Here is an 18,686-nt window from a genome sequence, read left to right as displayed (position 1 = left end):
TTCAAAATCTATTTATTTATAAATTTATAAAAAAATTGATTTAGTGTATAAACAGTTCAATAATATTTGCCAACGTGTATGATGGTTAACATTTGTTGATGGACACATTCTATTTAACACCACAAAAGAACTTAAGCATTCCTTCCTGCGCATACGCTCCTCATGTTAAACGATACATAGTCAGGACCCAGGCACCAAGCGCTCAGACTAGATCGGTCCAAGCTAAGTCTATGAGCATGAACCGCTGAAAACTGGATGAGAGGTGAAATGTCTACTAAGACAACTGATAAGTTCAATGCCATGAGAATAACAATAATCTGATGAATGAGAACACCTGTAGGCACATTTATTTTCAAATGTATAAAAAAAGCCATTTTTATAGAAGTAACATGTATTTTTACATTTTTAAAACACAAATTAGGTAAAAAGATATGTCACATGTCAAACATATTTATTTTCAGTGAGTCAAGTCAGTGTCGTCACAGACGCCACAGAGTTCCAGCCAATGGTTTGACTGGGGGGGCGGTACTTCCAGGACAGGGGTGGGAGGGTTGAAAGGTCGTTGGAATGTAGCTGGAAAAGAGAGAAAGCCACCGCGATTAAGCCCTTGTGTATGAGAACGTTGCATTTTGTGAAATAAAGAAAGACAAACTTGGAGCCATTGCTGGGGATGTAAGAATATTGACGGACGGCACAGCACAGGGATGGTCCGCGGTGGTGACGTTGCGTATCTTGTGGGTAATTATTAGGCGGGCAGCCGTTACCCTCACGTTGTTTTAAAGATAAAACTGTCAACTGATTGCTCGTCTCGCGCGACACCATGTATCCATGTCTATTCTTGTCTCCAGTTACGTAAGTAACGTAACAAGTGACTCTTTACATGCACAACCCTGACTCTCGTGTCGTTTTAAAGACAAAAAACGTCAACCGATTTCTAGTTTGGCGCGATAACCAGTTTATGGGTTTAAATATAATCAACCGAAGGATTTACAACTGAACCTTATCGATTGTACCCGAAGTAGCCGAACCGCCCACTTCTTGAACCATATATCTGGTCTCATCAGTTTATCGTTAACAACCCTAATAGGTATATATACTTCAGCTAATGTTTTTTATTGGTATACAAGTAAATACACTAGACTAAATATATAGTTTTTTTCTTGTTATCTTCTTAATGTGAAACATGTATTAACATTGATCGGAGCATATTCATTTACGACTAGAGATGTCCGATAATGGCTTTTTTGCCGATATCCCATATTCCGATATTGTCCAACTCTTAATTACTTCAACAATAAATATGGCAGTGCCATGTTGGCATTTTTTTTCCATAACTTGAGTTGATTTATTTTGGAAAACCTTGTTACATTGTTTAATTTTGTTGTGATGCCCCGCTGGATGCATTAAACAATGTAACAAGGTTTTCCAAAATAAATCAACTCAAGTTATGGAAAAAAAATGCCAACATGGCACTGCCATATTTATTGTTGAAGTCACAAAGTGCATTATTTTTTTTAAACATGCCTCAAAACAGCAGCTTGGAATTTGGGTCATGCTCTCCCTGTTGACAGGAAGTGGCGTAGCCCTCGCGCATGTGTGGACCAATCAGGATTTTTTGGGGGACAGATCGGTATAGTGACATCAATATGTTTTGTATTTTTTTTGGGGGGGGGGGGGGGTTTAGCAGGTACTATGGTTGTCCAAATACCACAATTTTGGTACCGGTACCAAAATGTATTCGACACTTTTCGATACTTTTCGAAATAAAGGGGACCACAAATTTTTTTTATCATTGGCTTTTTTTAACAGAAAATCTTATGATAAATATGTTTCTTATTGCAATCAAAGAATAATTTTGTCATAAAATTAGATAGTGAACATTCTAGACAACTACTCTTTTAGTAGTAGTTGGCAAACAAAGGCTTCTACGTATGCAGTAACATATTATTTAGTCAAAAGTATGCAGGACAAGCGGTAGAAAACGGTTTATTAATCTACTTGTCAATATACTGTTTATCAGCGTAATTTCTGTTTCAACATGTTCTACCTACACTTCTGTTAAAATGTAAGAAGCATGTGTTCCTTTGTTGTTTGGATACTTAACATTAGTTTTAGGTGATACTACACATTTTGGTATACATCCAATACTACAATCTAGATGGCCTCACGATGAACGTGACATTTACGCGTCCTGTGATTGGATATTCACTGGGAGCAGAGCCACACCTGTTAGCGGATGAATTTGAGCACACATACAGGTGATAGACAGTTGCGATAGCCAATCAGATCACGAGTTGTTGACAGTAGCCTATCCAAGTAGCCTGATGTTAACGAGACTGTGATTGGATACTCACTCGTCATTCCTGCTAAGTTGCATTTTAGCAGGATGCAGGAAGTGTTGACCCACAAAGGAGGAGAACAAAACGTTAGTTGGCAGATATATATTTGCAAGGCCATTTCCAAGAAGGATATTGAAAAAAATCTTGTGAGATGATGTCGGCGATGAAATGGGGAAATCCCGCCATTTCCACTCGAATCAACGAGGGGTACCACTGGCTTATACGGCGTCGAAAAGGTGCTACAAATTGTGAGTTCAAATATTTGATTTCTTTATTTTTTCACAATTAATATGTTTTTTTGCTATTTTAATTTTGACAGTGCCACATAAGATATGTTTTAATTACTGATGCGAGTTTGATTTTTAAATTCGCCAGAACATAACCCGTTTTGTACAATGCCCAGTAGTGCGTAAATGTGTCCCTGTATAGTATTTCTCCATCAATGGTCATGTGGTGACATAGATTATGGTATTTTGAGAGGTAATCATTGAAGTCTGACATCACTGAAGGCCTAGGTGGGAAACGCACGGCCCGACACTGGATTTAGAAGTAACTAAAACACAACCGACTGCGGATGGGCGTTAGTCACTAGCAAGCTATATTTTAAAGCACCTCTTGTAGAGCGACACTTCAGTGTTTATACCTTCACTTTAGTGCCACCTTTGTTTATGAACCAAAATGCGTCCGTTCTTCATCTTATGTCTCTACCCTGTGTCTGCTTGTAAGTACTCCGCACGTTTGCGTTGTGACGATGGTGTGCCGTAATGTCCGTAAAAAAAAATAAATAAATAGTACAGGTATTTTTCATAAAACACTGTACCGTTTTTAAATAATTAGTACCACGTAGGGTTGTATGGTCTACAGGTATTAGTATAGTACCGCGATATTAATGAATCATATTTAGTACGATACCACCTCTGAAAAGTACCGGTTACGAACAGAGGACTATGTTCGGCACCGCACATTCACGGAGTACTTACAAGCAGACAGTGTGTAGACAGAAAAGGGAGAACGGACGCATTTCGGCTTAAAAACTAACGATAAAGGTGAAGTTATAACACTGAAATACCCTCAGGAAGAGGTGCTTTAAGACATGGCTAGCTAGCTAGCGGCTAACGTCCATCCGCCGTCGGCAGTGTTTTAGCTACTTCTATATCACTAATCCCTGTCTCCATGGCGACAAAAAAGTAAGTTTCTTACAAGTATCATCCCTGCAGGACAAGGAATAGCTAAACATGCTTCACTACACACTGTAGCTCACCGACATCAAAATGTAAACAAACGCCATTGGTGGATCTACACCTAACATCCACCGTAATGATACCAAGTACAATAGCATATCTAGTCGATACTACTATGATTATATCTATTTTTTGGCATCACATCTTCTTTTGTTTTAAAAAAATGTATATTATGTTTATAAACTCAGGAAATATGTCCATGGACTTTGAATATAACCAACAGAGGTGGGACCAAGTCATTGCTTTGCAAGTCACAAGTAAGTCTCAAGTCTTTACCCTCAAGTCTCGAGTCAAGTCCCGAGTCAAGACAGGGCAAGTCCGAGTCAAGTCCAAAGTCAAGACTGGAAAGTCTCAAGTCAAGTCCCAAGTCCTGCATTTTGAGTTTCGAGTCCTTTCAAGTCATTTAACCACAGACTAATATATTTACACAGATTGTGTATGCTTTTAAAACGCTGTATTTATTTATTAAAACAAGTGCATTTGAAATTGCAGGGAAAAAGATAGTGCTGACATTGCACTTCAAAATAGCACTATTAACCAGTCATTTTAAACATGTAACTCATTCCTTTACAGAATAAACACATTTGAAAAAAACAAGTGCAACTGTACTTATTTGCACAAAAGTGTTAACATTGTATTTCCATGGCATATTGCATTGTAACTAGTTCCACAGCAGTTTCTATCCTGTTCTTACCTTATCTCATCTCCTACTGTATGTGTTTATGTGTGCGTACACATGAAAAACATAACAAATATATGAACATAACAATGAACAGAGTTGTACTTTTTAGATGTCAGGACCCTATGCAATATGTACACATATTCTTAATATAGTATACATTTTAACTGACCTTTATTTGACTATGTTTGTCTTTTTGTAGGTGGCTAAAATACGCAGTGCTGATGACTGCCGTCTAACGTTACGTTACTGTGTGTGATACGTTGACTAACGTAATGTTACTGTGTGTGATACATTGACTAACGTTACGTTACTGTGTGTGATACATTGACTAACGTAATGTTACTGTGTGTGATACATTGACTAACGTAATGTTACTGTGTGTGATACATTGACTAACGTAACGTTATGTATAGGTACCTCATGAAACCCTGTTTAAAAAAAAATCACTTGACAAAAAGTATGAATAAGGTAGCAAACTGCAGTGGACGCAACAGATTGCCGTGTTTGCAATGACGTTATAACCATAGACATCTTATAAGTAGACGCAGCATTGGTTGCTGTGACGTGAGCAATTTGCCCGCCATCTTGAAGTGCTGATGAGGAGCCGGCGAGCAGCCTAAACTGACAGTTGAAAGGTAGAAAACAAAGATGGTGTTCAGCGTTTTCCTGCTCAAATGAGCGGACTGTTGAAAATAGGAATCGGGGGATTACTTTTCACAAGTAAGATTTAACATTAACGTACTATTGGTTGTATTTTATGAAAATAATATTACCACAGAGTTGAGAAGGATCAAAGATCTTCAATATTTGTATGTGAAAATCACAAAGAAATCTTCTGGGGGAGGATGACGCCCCTACAGGGGTTTGGTTTACAAACTTTCAGCCCCACCTAAAACAAAATTCACCAGCCACTACTGATTATGATGCATTCTCATTTTAGGCAAAGTATAAGACAATACTTTCTTAACAGTATAATTGTAACCAGGAATCAGTCTTCAAGTAACAATATTCAAATACTAAAATTGTTGGGTTAAACAGAATTTGGTTTTATTCTGAATCCAGTGAAACAGATTGGTGGTTTTAGCTGATATGAAGACTTTCAGGTGTTTATATATGTTTAAGTATTTGGCAGACGCTTTTATCCAAAGCGACTTACATAAAATAATACATATAAAACAATCACTGCAAACATTATCATTTAAGGGAAGAATGTAATAGAAAATATCAATACAAAGTGTCAAGACAGAATAAACTCTCTGCTGCTGAAGCAACAGAGATACAGTCTATAGGTCCCTAAGATATATAGATATCTAATGTATTCATACATTGTTTATGTAGGATACACGCATATGTATATATAACCTAATCATATTGTTTCTTCAACTTAAAAATAGTTTACCGTTTTTTTTCCCCTTCTCTGGGATTATATTCCCAGTTTTGATCTCGGACGTCTGGTCACTTATAGCGTATAAGAATATTATATTACTGTTAAGCAAACTATGAATAATAAAACACGCCAAAACATGTGTCTGTTACACACGTATGACAAAAAAGGGGGTGAAAATCAGTGGTATTCAGTGAGGTAAAATGAATTAAATGCGCTGACAGTTCATTGCTGCTGCCAAATGAATTGCACTGAGTGGAGCGGATCACCACTCCAAGATGGCGGCCCCGCGCCTCGTCTGAGCCAGTAGGCAGTAGCGCTCTATGCTGCGTCTACTTATAAGATGTCTATGGTTATAACGTTAGCAGTGAGTTTGCAGCCTCACTGATTTAACTACACAGCAAATAAAAGTCACGTTACTTAGCCAATAAACGTTATCTTACATTCAAAACTTACCCTTCTTTGTGCAACTTCAAATGTCGAACGAAGTTGGAAGTTGTTGCGTCTCCATCTGTAATATTCGAACTGTGTGATTTGCATACGGCAATTCGTTTTTTGTTGACCAAGTCGTAGTTTTTATACCCTAACGAAACCAACTTTAACATAATTGTTTATCACTGGCACGTTGTTGGACAACTCTTGGTCATTGGTTGTCCTGCAATTTGATTGGATGAATGCTGTGTGATGAAAACAACGTAGTTCTAATTTGATTGGCTGTTGTACTGACAGCACACCAGCTGACAGGAATAACACGCTGATAGATAGACGAAGAAAATGAAAAATACGGAGCGCTCCCAAATAACTTTTTAAGCTTCGGATTTTGGGGAAAGTGGCAAGTCATGTCAAGTCATGTCAAGTCAAAAGGCTTAAGTCCAAGTGAAGTCACAAGTCATTGATGTTAAAGTCTAAGTCGAGTTGCAAGTCTCTTTACATTTTGTCAAGTCGAGTCTAAAGTCATCAAATTCATGACTCGAGTCTGACTCGAGTCCAAGTCATGTGACTCGAGTCCACACCTCTGATAACCAATGTATGATCCTGCAATGACTTGGTATCGGATTGATACCCAAGTTTGTGGTATCATCCAAAACTAATGTAAAGCATCCAAACAACAGAAGAATAAGTGATTATTACATTTTAACAGAAGTGTAGATAGAACATGTTAAAAGAGAAAGTAAGCAGATATTAACAGTAAATGAACAAGTAGATTAATAATTAATTGTCTACCACTTGTCCTTAATAATATTGACAAAATAATAGAATGGAAAATGACAAAATATGTTACTGCATATGTCAGCAGACTAGATTCGAAGCCTTTGTTTGCTTACTTACTAATAAAAGACAAGTTGTCTTGTATGTTCACTATTTTATTTATGTTTAATGTACCGTAAGCTTTTTTGTTGAAATAAAGCCAATAATGCCATTTTGTGTGGTCCCCTTTATTTAGAAAAGTACTGAAAAGTACCAAAAAGTACCAAAATATTCACTGTAAAAAAAAATCTGTAAAAAAAACTTATCTACTGGCAGCTATGGCTGCCAAACGAAAACCATAAATTAAAGAAAAACACTGTAAACCAAATAATGATCAAAAACATATTTACAGAAATTTTCATGAAACGTTTTGCGGAAAAATATCGTAATTTTACAGATTTTTACTAAATTATTAAGATCGACCACATTAAATAAAGTGACGATGCAAACAGTTCTGCAGAAAAATACCTTGATTCTACAGAGTTTTTCCAAATTATTACGATCAAACACCTTTAATGAAGTGACAATGCTGGCAGTTCCACAGAAAAATACCATTATTTTACAGATTTTTTCTGAATCCTTAAGATCAGCCACCTTTAATAAAGTGACGATGCAAACAGTTCTGCAGAAAAAATACCTTTATTCTGTTAGATTGTTAGTATGGACATAGACTTTTATATAACAACCTACATATTTAATGAAAGATAATTACTGTAATTTTACATGAATTTGAAAGTAATTTAAGAAAACAGAAAATGCTATGTATAATTAATTTGGTATTTTTCTGTAAAAAAAAAATAAATAAATATACACGTATTTTTTGGACTATAAGTCGCAGTTTTTTTTCATAGTTTGGCCGGGCTCCAATGAGACTTATATATGTTTTTTTCCTTTTTTATTATGCATTTTCGGCAGGTGCGACTTATACTCCGGTGCGACTTATACTCCGAAAAATACGGTACATAGTTTGTCATTACTGGCATACTACTTAAAATAACAGGTGGATTGTTTATTTACAGATAATGTCTTCAATTGTACAGTTTTATAAACTATTTTAAAAAAAATACAACAATTACAATAGAAATTTAGAGTAAATTAACCATAAAAATAGGATTTTTTTTTTACAGTGTTCGTATCGGGACAACACTATAGTACTACAGTACCGTATTTTTCGGACTATAAGTCGCAGTTTTTTTCATAGTTTGGCCGGGCTCCAATGCGACTTATATATGTTTTTTTCCTTTTTTATTATGCATTTTCGGCAGGTGCGACTTATACTCCGGTGCGACTTATACTCCGAAAAATACGGTACATAGTTTGTCATTACTGGCATACTACTTAAAATAACAGGTGGATTGTTTATTTACAGATAATGTCTTCAATTGTACAGTTTTATAAACTATTTAAAAAAAAATACAAAAATTACAGTAGAAATTTAGAGTAAATTAACCATAAAAATAGGATTTTTTTTTTTTACAGTGTTCGTATCGGGACAACACTATAGTACTACAGTACCGTATTTTTCGGACTATAAGTCGCAGTTTTTTTCATAGTTTGGCCGGGCTCCAGTGCGACTTATATATGTTTTTTTCCTTCTTTATTATGCATTTTCAGCAGGTGCGACTTATACTCCGGTGCAACTTATACTCCGGTGCGACTTATACTCCGAAAAATACGGTACATAGTTTGTCATTACTGGCATACTACTTAAAATAACAGGTGGATTGTTTATTTACAGATAATGTCTTCAATTGTACAGTTTTATAAACTATTTTAAAAAAAAATACAAAAATTACAATAGAAATTTAGAGTAAATTAACCATAAAAATAGGATTTTTTTTTTACAGTGTTCGTATCGGGACAACACTATAGTACTACAGTACCGTATTTTTCGGACTATAAGTCACAGTTTTTTTCAAAGTTTGGCCGGGCTCCAGTGCGACTTATATATGTTTTTTTCCTTCTTTTTTATGCATTTTCAGCAGGTGCGACTTATACTCCGGTGCGACTTAGACTCCGGTGCGACTTAGACTCCGAAAAATACGGTACATAGATTGTCATTACTGGCATACTACTTAAAATAACAGGTGGATTGTTCATTTACAGATAATGTCTTCAATTGTAGTTTTATAAACTATAAAAAAAAAAAATACAAAAATTACAATAGCAATTTAGAGTAAATTAACCATAAAAATAGGATTTTCTTTTTTACAGTGTTGGTATTGGGACAACACTATAGTACTACAGTACCGTATTTTTCGGACTATAAGTCGCAGTTTTTGTCATAGTTTGGCCGGGCTCCAGTGCGACTTATATATGTTTTTTTCCTTCTTTATTATGCATTTTCAGCAGGTGCGACTTATACTCCGGTGCGATTTATACTCCGGTGCGACTTATACTCCGAAAAATACGGTACATAGTTTGTCATTACTGGCATACTACTTAAAATAACAGGTGGGTTGTTTATTTACAGATAATGTCTTCAATTGTACAGTTTTATAAACTATTTAAAAAAAAAATACAAAAATTACATTAGAAATTTAGAGTAAATTAACCATAAAAATAGATTTTTTTTTTTTTTTACAGTGTTGGTATCGGGACAACACTATAGTACTACAGTACCGTATTTTTCGGACTATAAGTCGCAGTTTTTTTCATAGTTTGGCCGGGCTCCAGTTTGACTTATATATGTTTTTTTCTTTCTTTATTATGCATTTTCAGCAGGTGCGACTTATACTCCGGTGCGACTTATACTCCGAAAAATACGGTACATAGTTTGTCATTACTGGCATACTACTTAAAATAACAGGTGGATTGTTTATTTACAGATAATGTCTTCAATTGTACAGTTTTATAAACTGTTTAAAAATAAATGAAAAAATTACAATAGAAATTTAGAGTAAATTAACCATAAAAATAGGATTTTTTTTTACAGTGTTGGTATTGGGACAACACTATAGTACTACATTACCGTATTTTTCGGACTATAAGTCGCAGTTTTTTTCATAGTTTGGCCGGGCTCCAGTGCGACTTATATATGTTTTTTTCCTTCTTTATTATGCATTTTCAGCAGGTACGACTTATACTCCGGTGCGACTTATACTCCGGTGCGACTTATACTCCGAAAAATACGGTACATAGTTTGTCATTACTGCCATACTACTTAAAATAACAGGTTGATTGTTTATTTACAGATAATGTCTTCAATTGTACAGTTTTATAAACTATTTAAAAAAAATAAATACAAAAATTACAATAGAAATTTACATTAAATTAACCATAAAAAAATATATATATTTTTTTTTACATTGTTGGTATCGGGACAACACTATAGTACTACAGTACCATATTTTTCAGACTATAAGTCGCAGTTTTTTTCATAGTTTGGCCGGGCTCCAGTGCGACTTATATACCGTATTTTCCGCACTATAAGGCGCACCGGATTATTAGCCGCACCTTCAATGAATTACATATTTCATAACTTTGTCCACCAATAAGCCGCCCCGGATTATAAGCCGCGCCTACGCTGCGCTAAAGGGAATGTCAAAAAAACAGTCAGATAGTTCAGTCAAACTTTAATAATATATTGAAAACCAGCGTTCTAACAACTCTGTCCCAAAATGTACGCAAATGTGCAATCACAAACATAGTAAAATTCAAAATGGTGTAGAGCAATAGCAACATAATGTTGCTCGAACGTTAATGTCACAACACACAAAATAAACATAGCGCTCACCTTCTGAAGTTATTCTTCATTCGTAAATCCTTCGAATTCTTCGTCTTCGGTGTCCGAATTGAAAAGTTGCGCAAGCGTGGGATCCAAAATGGCCGGTTCCGTCTCGTCGAAGTCATCGGAGTCAGTGTCGCTGTTGTTGTCCAGTAGTTCTGTGAATCCTGCCTTCCGGAAAGCTCGGACCACAGTTGTGACCGAAATATCTGCCCAGGCATTTACGATCCACTGGCAAATGTTGGCGTATGTCGTCCGGCGCTGTCTGCCCGTCTTAGTGAAGGTGTGTTCGCCTTCGGAGCTGTGTGAAAAAAGCCACCCGGCCTCTTCGCGTAAACTTCCCTTAACCACTCGCTCATCTTTTCTTCATCCATCCATCCCTTCGAGTTAGCTTTTATGATGACGCCGGCTGGAAAGGTCTCTTTTGGCAAGGTCTTCCTTTTGAATATCACCATGGGTGGAAGTTAGCATGGCAAGCTAGAACCACAGTGAAGGATGACTTCTCATTCCCTGTGGTGCGAATATTCACCGTACGTGCTCCCGTTCCACAGTGCGGTTCACAGGAATATCAGTTGCTGTGAAATACGGTAGTAATCCGTGTGCGGATGGAGAGATTGCGTCTTTTTATGAACCGGATCCTTGTCGCTTAGTAGGAGCCATTTTGTGGTCTTTACAGATGTAAACAGGAAATGAAACGTACGGTGATATCCGCGCGTTTTTTCTTCTTCTTCCGGGGGCGGGTGGTTGCTTACAGTAGAAGAAGAAGCGCTTCCTGTTCTATGGGGGCGGGTGCTTTCCTTGGCGGTTGCTTGCGTAGAAGAAGAAGCGCTTCCTGTTCTACCGGGAAAAAAGATGGCGGCTGTTTACCGAAGTTGCGAGATCGAAACTTTATGAAAATGAATCGTAATAAAGCGCACCGGGTTATAAGGCGCACTGTCAGCTTTTGAGAAAATGTGTGGTTTTTAGGTGCGCCTTATAGTGCGGAAAATACGGTATGTTTTTTTCCTTCCTTATTATGCATTTTCAGCAGGTGCGACTTATACTCCGGTGCGACTTATACTCCGAAAAATACGGTACTTTATTATATTTATCATATGCAACCCTCGATTTGTTGTAATCTGGTACGTGTTTTTTGTCTATAAAATGATTAATACACGAGCTGTGGCCAGTGGGTGTACAGTATATTGCAATCACTCATTACTTAATTGTTCATTTCTCAAACACAACAGAAGGCGCTTATTGCAGTGCAGGATGCTGTGTAAGAGAAGTTCAGACTCTAGAGGTCTCCATCCTTCAGCATCATCATGCACCCCCCCCCCCCCTCCCCCACGCACCCATTTCCCCCCTCCCTCCTCCCCACTCCCTCCCTCCTCCGCGCTGGCGTGTTGTGCAGCGGAGGAACAGAGGAGGGGAACCTCATGTGAGGAGCCGCACACGACACGTCCCACTGCCACAACCTTCACGCCGCTTTTTCATTGTGTGTGTGTGCGCGTGTGTGTGGAAGGTGTCGGAGGAAGGGGACAACTTTGATGCCAGGCCAAGTGTGTGTGTGTGTGTGTGTGTGTGTGTGTGTTAGCGTGCGCGTGCTCCCTCCTTGAGAAGGATGACAGAGAAGGCTGGCGGAGACACATGATGCCCTTTTTGTCCTTTTCTGCTCCTTTCCGCACCTTTTTCCAGCCGCTATTCGACATTCGCGTCTGAATGTGACGAAGCACATTGTTGTTTCCAGCTCCTCTTTCTTCTTATTCTTTTTTTTTTTTTTTTTTTTTTTTTTTTTTTTGTATGTGGGATTTCCAGCCGCGATGTCTGCTGCAACATTTCGCTATTTGTTCCTGGGTAAGTGCATGCCTTATTTCTGCCATGATCTTCTCCTTCTCTGTATAATTAGAGTCCTTGACAACACACATCTGGCTCAGCCTTAATCCATCCCGAATGATGTCACTGTAAATATAAATTATTATTTAATTTCTTTTGTTGTCTGCCATCTAGTCTACAGTAAGTAACATGTTCAATATATATAACAAGAAAAAGGCACAGAATGATATTGTTTTTTGTTTTTTTTTAATGGAAAAAAAGTTGTCTGGACCCCTCCCTTTTTAATGTGTGCTATTGTTACTATTGTCAAGGTTTAGACTAGTGGTTCTCAAACTTTTTTCACCTAGTACCACCTCGGAAAACACTTGGCTTTCCAAGTACCATGACAAACGTTAAAATGCAGTAGCGTAGTAGACCTAAGTATTCATTAAAACAACAGCAGTTTTAACTAGCAAGTATATTTGATATGTTTGGGCCACTGTAACATTACACACAGTTTGAGCAGTAACACCGTATTTAAATAATTATTATTATTATGTGGCGTACCAGTAGATCAGGGGTAGGGAACCTATGGCTCTAGAGCCAGATGTGGCTCTTTTGATGACTGCATCTGGCTCTCAGATAAATCTTAGCTGACATTACTTAACAGGTTAAGTAATGAATAATTCTGCTGGTAATCAGTGTTAAAAATAACATTCAAAATATAAAACATTCTCATGCATTTTAATCCATCCGTTTTCTACTGCACCTATTCAAGAAGTCGCATTAATGGTAAGAATTATTTTATTTATTATTAGTAGAATAACAATGTTATTAAAAATAACGAGAGACTTATTATACTCTAAAAATGTTGGTCTTACTTAAAAAATGCACGCATATAGTTGTATTCAGTGTTAAAAAATATTTTATATGGCTCTCACGGAAATACATTTTAAAATATTTGGCTTTCATGGCTCTCTCAGCCAAAAAGGTTCCCGACCCCTGCAGTAGATGGAGCCCCAAGTAATATCGTACTTATACTTTATCAATTCTCTAAAGTAGATAACACATGCCTGCATGTGCTTCTTTATGTAGGTAAACCCCATTTTTAGACCAAAATAAATACAAATCTAATGTATCATTTATTTCCAATATAATCTGAGTTATGTAGCATCTGGAACATACTGATCTAGTAATATAATATTTTACTCCTACTGTAATAATACCCCCAAACTTTTTAAACCAAGTACCACCTAAAAAAGTGTGGTTCTCCAAAACAACAGCAGTTTTAACTAGCAAGTATATTTGATATGTTTGGGCCACTGTAACATTACACACAGTTTGAACAGTAACACCGTATTTAAATAATAAATAATAATAATAACCCCAAATTTAGTCTGTCATTTCTTTTCAATATAATCTGAGTTTTGTAGCATCTGGAACATGCTTATCTTGTAATGTAACATCGTACTAACACTGTATCAATACCCTAAAGTAGATAACACATGCCTGTGATACTTTATGTAGTTAAATCCCATTTTTTGACAAAAAAACAAAAATGTAATTTATCATTTATTTCCAATATAATCTGAGTTATGTAGCATCTGGAACATACTGATCTAGTACTACTGTAATAATACCCTAAAACAGTGGTTCCCAAACTTTTTAAACCAAGTACCACCTCAAAAAAACGTAGCTCTCCAAGTACCAGAAGGACCAACATTAAAATGAAGTAGCGTTATAGGCCTAAGTATTCATTAAAAACAAGGCAGAGCATATTTAATCTTTTTTGCCACTGTAACATTACTGCAGTTTGAACAGTAACACTGTGTTCTAATATATAGGGAAATACAATACTCAAGTGATTCTTTGGCAACCCACTAGATGGAGTCTATGTACCACGAGTCACAGTTTGAGAATCACTGTTATAGATCGTACATACCACTGCTACTTTATGTAGCTAAACCCCACTTTTAGACAGAAAAAAGTTTTTGAGCATCTGGAACATACTTAACTAGGAATGTAATATGTTACTCACACTGTATTAATACCAAACTGTTCTTATGGGCATGCCTATATTACTTCGTATTGTGGTAATGCATTAAGAGCATCCATACTCAAATATGGACTCCACTGTGTCTCCGGTGTCTTCCCGTAAGACGTCTTGTACCTCCCACTGTTGTCTCATCACCTGAAGAGACTTCCAATTTGAGAATTATACCTTAGCGTGATTAAACCTACAACTATGCAATTGTTATTGTTTGCCGTGTGTGTGTGTGTGGATAAAAAACAAAAAAAAACAAACATCTGGAATCCCCAGAGTTTTTTGTAAGAACGTCCAGGCATAAAAGTTCCGCAGGCTTGTTTAGTCTGGTCGGACTCCAGCAGACGTGTTGGAGTGTGTGGGACTCTGGTTTGTGGTTGGAAAGGAATCAAAAAACTGCAGGCTTTTGTGTTTTTAAATTTTCATACCTTTAGAGTTGAGATGTAGCCGAGAGTGAAGACGTTGTTTAGGCTGAAGGGAAGCTACAGTATTTATTGTTCTTGTAGATGAGTTATGTGTATATTGTGGCTTCGAATCACTGGTGACAGACAATACATTGATTTAATTGAAAGTAATGTAATTGTCCAGTGAAGACGCTCGCTGGTCTTGCACTTTGACTAAAGGCGCTGACTCAGCTTTAGACTTTGCATACAAGCATTTTTTTTTTGTTTTGTTTTGGTTTGCCTCATCAGCTTTGTTTGGTTTGTAATTTTATTGAATTAATGATGACCTGATGATCCATGCAGATTGCATACTTTGCAATGACATTGTTTTTACAGAAAAAAACTAAAATATTGTTAACTTCTGCAGCCTAAAGGGATTTCATATCAAGGTGTATAAGACGACACTAACACGTATGTAACTGAAATAAAAAAGAGAATAAAGTTGAAATATCAAAGAAAAAGTCATATTTTTTATATTTCTTAAATGCGACAAAGTCCTGATTTTATGCCGATAACTTTGGAATAATGCAGGAAAAAAGTGATCAGAATGAAGTAAAAATGCCACACGGAAAAGTCGTAATATTCAGAGCAAAAACATGATTTTATAAGAATTAATTTGTAATTTTACGAGACAAAGTTGTAATTTTACAAGAAAAATGGTCTAGTTTGCAAGAACACAATCATAAAGCTAAGGGAATAAAGTCGTAGTGCTAGGAGACGGTCGTAATATTCTGAGCAAAGACTTATCATTTTACAAGAATTCATTAGTAATTTTACGAGACAAAGCAGGAATACTACTAGAAAAAACATTGTCCTTGTCCTGAATGCAGTAGTAAAGCTAGGACAATAGAGTAGGCGTAGCATTAGACAAGTCACAATATTAGCAGAAGAACTAAATATTACAGAAAAAAATTGTCGTTTTACATAAATAAAGCTATAAAAAGAGAAACGATTACATTGAAAAAGAGTACATTAGTAAATTACAGGAAAAAAGTTGTAATTCAAAGATTATAGTCATTAAACTAGGGGACTTAAGACATAATGCACGGAAATAGAGTCATAAAATTCAAAGAAAAAACATAATTGCACGATAATTCATTTGTCATTTTTTGAGACAAACCGGTATACATTTTTTTTTTCATATTTCCAAGAATACAGTAGTAAAACTATGGGAATATATCAGTAGTACCAGGAGACAAATGGTAATATTACGAGAAAAAAGTACTACATTTTATGGAAAAAAGTTGCAACTTACATGAATAAAGTTGTAATATTTTAAGAGATAAGATGGAAATTGAAAATAATTAGTTTGTTTAATTACGAAAAAAAAAAAGTTGGACTTATACAGGAATATAATCATAAAGCTGGGGCAAAAATGTCTTAATATTACAAGAGAAGTTGAAATTCGAAAAATAAGTCTTTAAATTACTGGAAAAAAAGTGTTAAGTCACAAAGCTGCGAGAAAAAAGTTAAAACATTACCAAAAAAATAATACTTTGGTCATATTCAAAGTCCTCATGTGTCCAGGAACATATTTCCTGAGTTTATAAACATAATATATATTTTTTTATAAACTAAAGAAGCTGTTGTGATGCCAAAAAATATCTATGTAATCATAGTAGTATAGACTAGATACGCTCCTGTACTTGGTATCATTACAGTGGATGTCAGGTGTAGATCCACTAATGGCATTTGTTTAGGTTTTGACGCCGGTGTGTAGAGGCGGTATAGTACCGAATATGATTCATTAGTATTGCGGTACTATACTAATACCGGTATACCGTACACTGTATTGGAAAAGTTGGGCCCTGAGGTGAAAAGGCTTAAAGAATATTTTTCAGCTAAGAGGCCATTTAAAAAGAGGAAGTTTTTATATAAAAGAATCAATATCCATTAATTGGAGCCCTTCTCTTTGCTGTTTAGCTTTAGCTTTGCAAGTCGTAAAATGTCCTTAATTTAATATCGGTCGTCGATGTAATTTCCACCGGTCCCATTAGAGATAAGCGTAGAAAATGAATCGGCACAGCAGCCTCTGTAGAGTTCCTTGTGTAATTCTGCAAATGCAAAGTGAGAAACAAGGTCAAACCGAGTCTCTCCGCCCGCTGCAGAACTCGACTCGGCTCAGGTAAAGCGATAGTTGCCATCTGTCCCGCACGGTGCTACCAGCACATCGTGAAGCAGGGAATGGCTAAAACACACTCCACTGTGCGTGACTTGACAGGAACGTCATCAGGACGAATGCACAAATCTGACGTGTGTGGACAATCAATGCAGTAGAACAAAATAACTTAGAGGCGACGTTGTGAAAGGACAAAGTTTGTGTCGGATGTAAATGAGCAGAGCAGTGGCTACAAACAGGAAATCTCTGTCCCCATTCTATATTTAGCGTGTCTGCAGGGCACGGCCGACAATATCAGAAATGTGAAGATGACAGGAGCCTCCTGAGCCAGAGGTTATGAAGTGACGTCTTGATGTGTTTGCGCCTGAATCACACTCACACACACACACACACACACACACACACACACACACACACACACACACACACACACACACACACACACACACACACACACACACACACACACACACACGTCTGGCATTCCTAACATACAGCTACCAAACATGAATGTTCCATTCCGATATCTATTTTAACTCGCCTAATTCTCGGGGCAGATACCGTGATGTTCCATGTGGGCTATTTCTTTGAAAATATCAGCTCTTGGAGCTGAGCGAGGAATTTAGCAGCTATTTGCCAGTTTTAGGTTTCACACGAGAAATGTAACGCTATCCTGTACATGTACGGTAAATTTACTTGTTTATACTGCAGCCATACTGATAACTTGATAACTGGTAACACATACACCTCCATGTATGTGGTGGCCTTCTACAAACCCTGTTTCCATATGAGTTGGGAAATTGTGTTAGATGTAAATATAAACGGAATATTATGATTTGCAAATCATTTTCAACTCATATACAGTTGAATATGCTACAAAGACAACATATTTGATTTTGCAAATAATGATTAACTTTAGAATTTGATGCCAGCAACACGTGACAAAGAAGTTGGGAAAGGTGGCAATAAATACTGATAAAGTTGAGGAATGCTCATCAAACACTTATTTGGAACATCCCACAGGTGAACAGGCAAATTGGGAACAGGTGGGTGCCATGATTGGGTATAAAAGTAGATTCCATGAAATGCTCAGTCATTCACAAACAAGAATGGGGCGAGGGTCACCACTTTGTCAACAAATGCGTGAGCAAATTGTTGAACAGTTTAAGAAAAACCTTTCTCAACCAGCTATTGCAAGGAATTTAGGGATTTCACCATCTACGGTCCGTAATATCATCAAAGGGTTCAGAGAATCTGGGGAAATCACTGCACGTAAGCAGCTATGCCCGTGATCTTCGATCCCTCGGGCTGTACTGCATCAACAAGCGACATCAGTGTGTAAAGGATATCACCACATGGGCTCAGGAACACTTCAGAAACCCACTGTCAGTAACTACAGTTGGTCGCTACATCTGTAAGTGCAAGTTAAAACTCTACCATGCTAGGCGAAAACCGTTTATCAACAACACCCAAAAACGCCGTCGGCTTCGCTGGGCCTGAGCTCATCTAAGATGGACTGATACAAAGTGGAAAAGTGTTCTGTGGTCTGACGAGTCCACATTTCAAATTGTTTTTGGAAACTGTGGACGTCGTGTCCTCAGGATCAAAGAGGAAAAGAACCATCCGGATTGTTATAGGCGCAAAGTTGAAAAGCCAGCATCTGTG

At 36.9% G+C, this 18,686-nt stretch overlaps 1 protein-coding gene across 3 annotated transcripts in view; it reads left to right on the top strand.

Annotated features, from left to right (window-relative positions):
- clmpb (CXADR like membrane protein b) overlaps positions 1–18,686 on the top strand; it is a 320,729-nt gene that overhangs the window by 99,217 nt on the left and 202,826 nt on the right. For 2 of the 3 annotated variants that reach the window (XM_061972691.1, XM_061972690.1), the window contains exon 3: positions 12,419–12,457. The exons of the other annotated variant lie outside the window; for it this stretch is intronic. In XM_061972691.1, coding sequence (XP_061828675.1) covers positions 12,424–12,457 — 34 coding nt within the window. In that variant the 5' untranslated portion in view covers positions 12,419–12,423. The remainder of the gene's footprint in view (positions 1–12,418; positions 12,458–18,686) is intronic. 3 annotated transcript variants of the gene reach the window in all.

This window comes from Nerophis lumbriciformis, linkage group LG17 (assembly GCF_033978685.3).
Source record: "Nerophis lumbriciformis linkage group LG17, RoL_Nlum_v2.1, whole genome shotgun sequence".
Taxonomy (NCBI): Eukaryota; Metazoa; Chordata; class Actinopteri; order Syngnathiformes; family Syngnathidae; genus Nerophis; species Nerophis lumbriciformis.
Note: the sequence above shows the minus strand (reverse complement) of the source record. Positions and strands in the feature narration are given on the sequence as shown.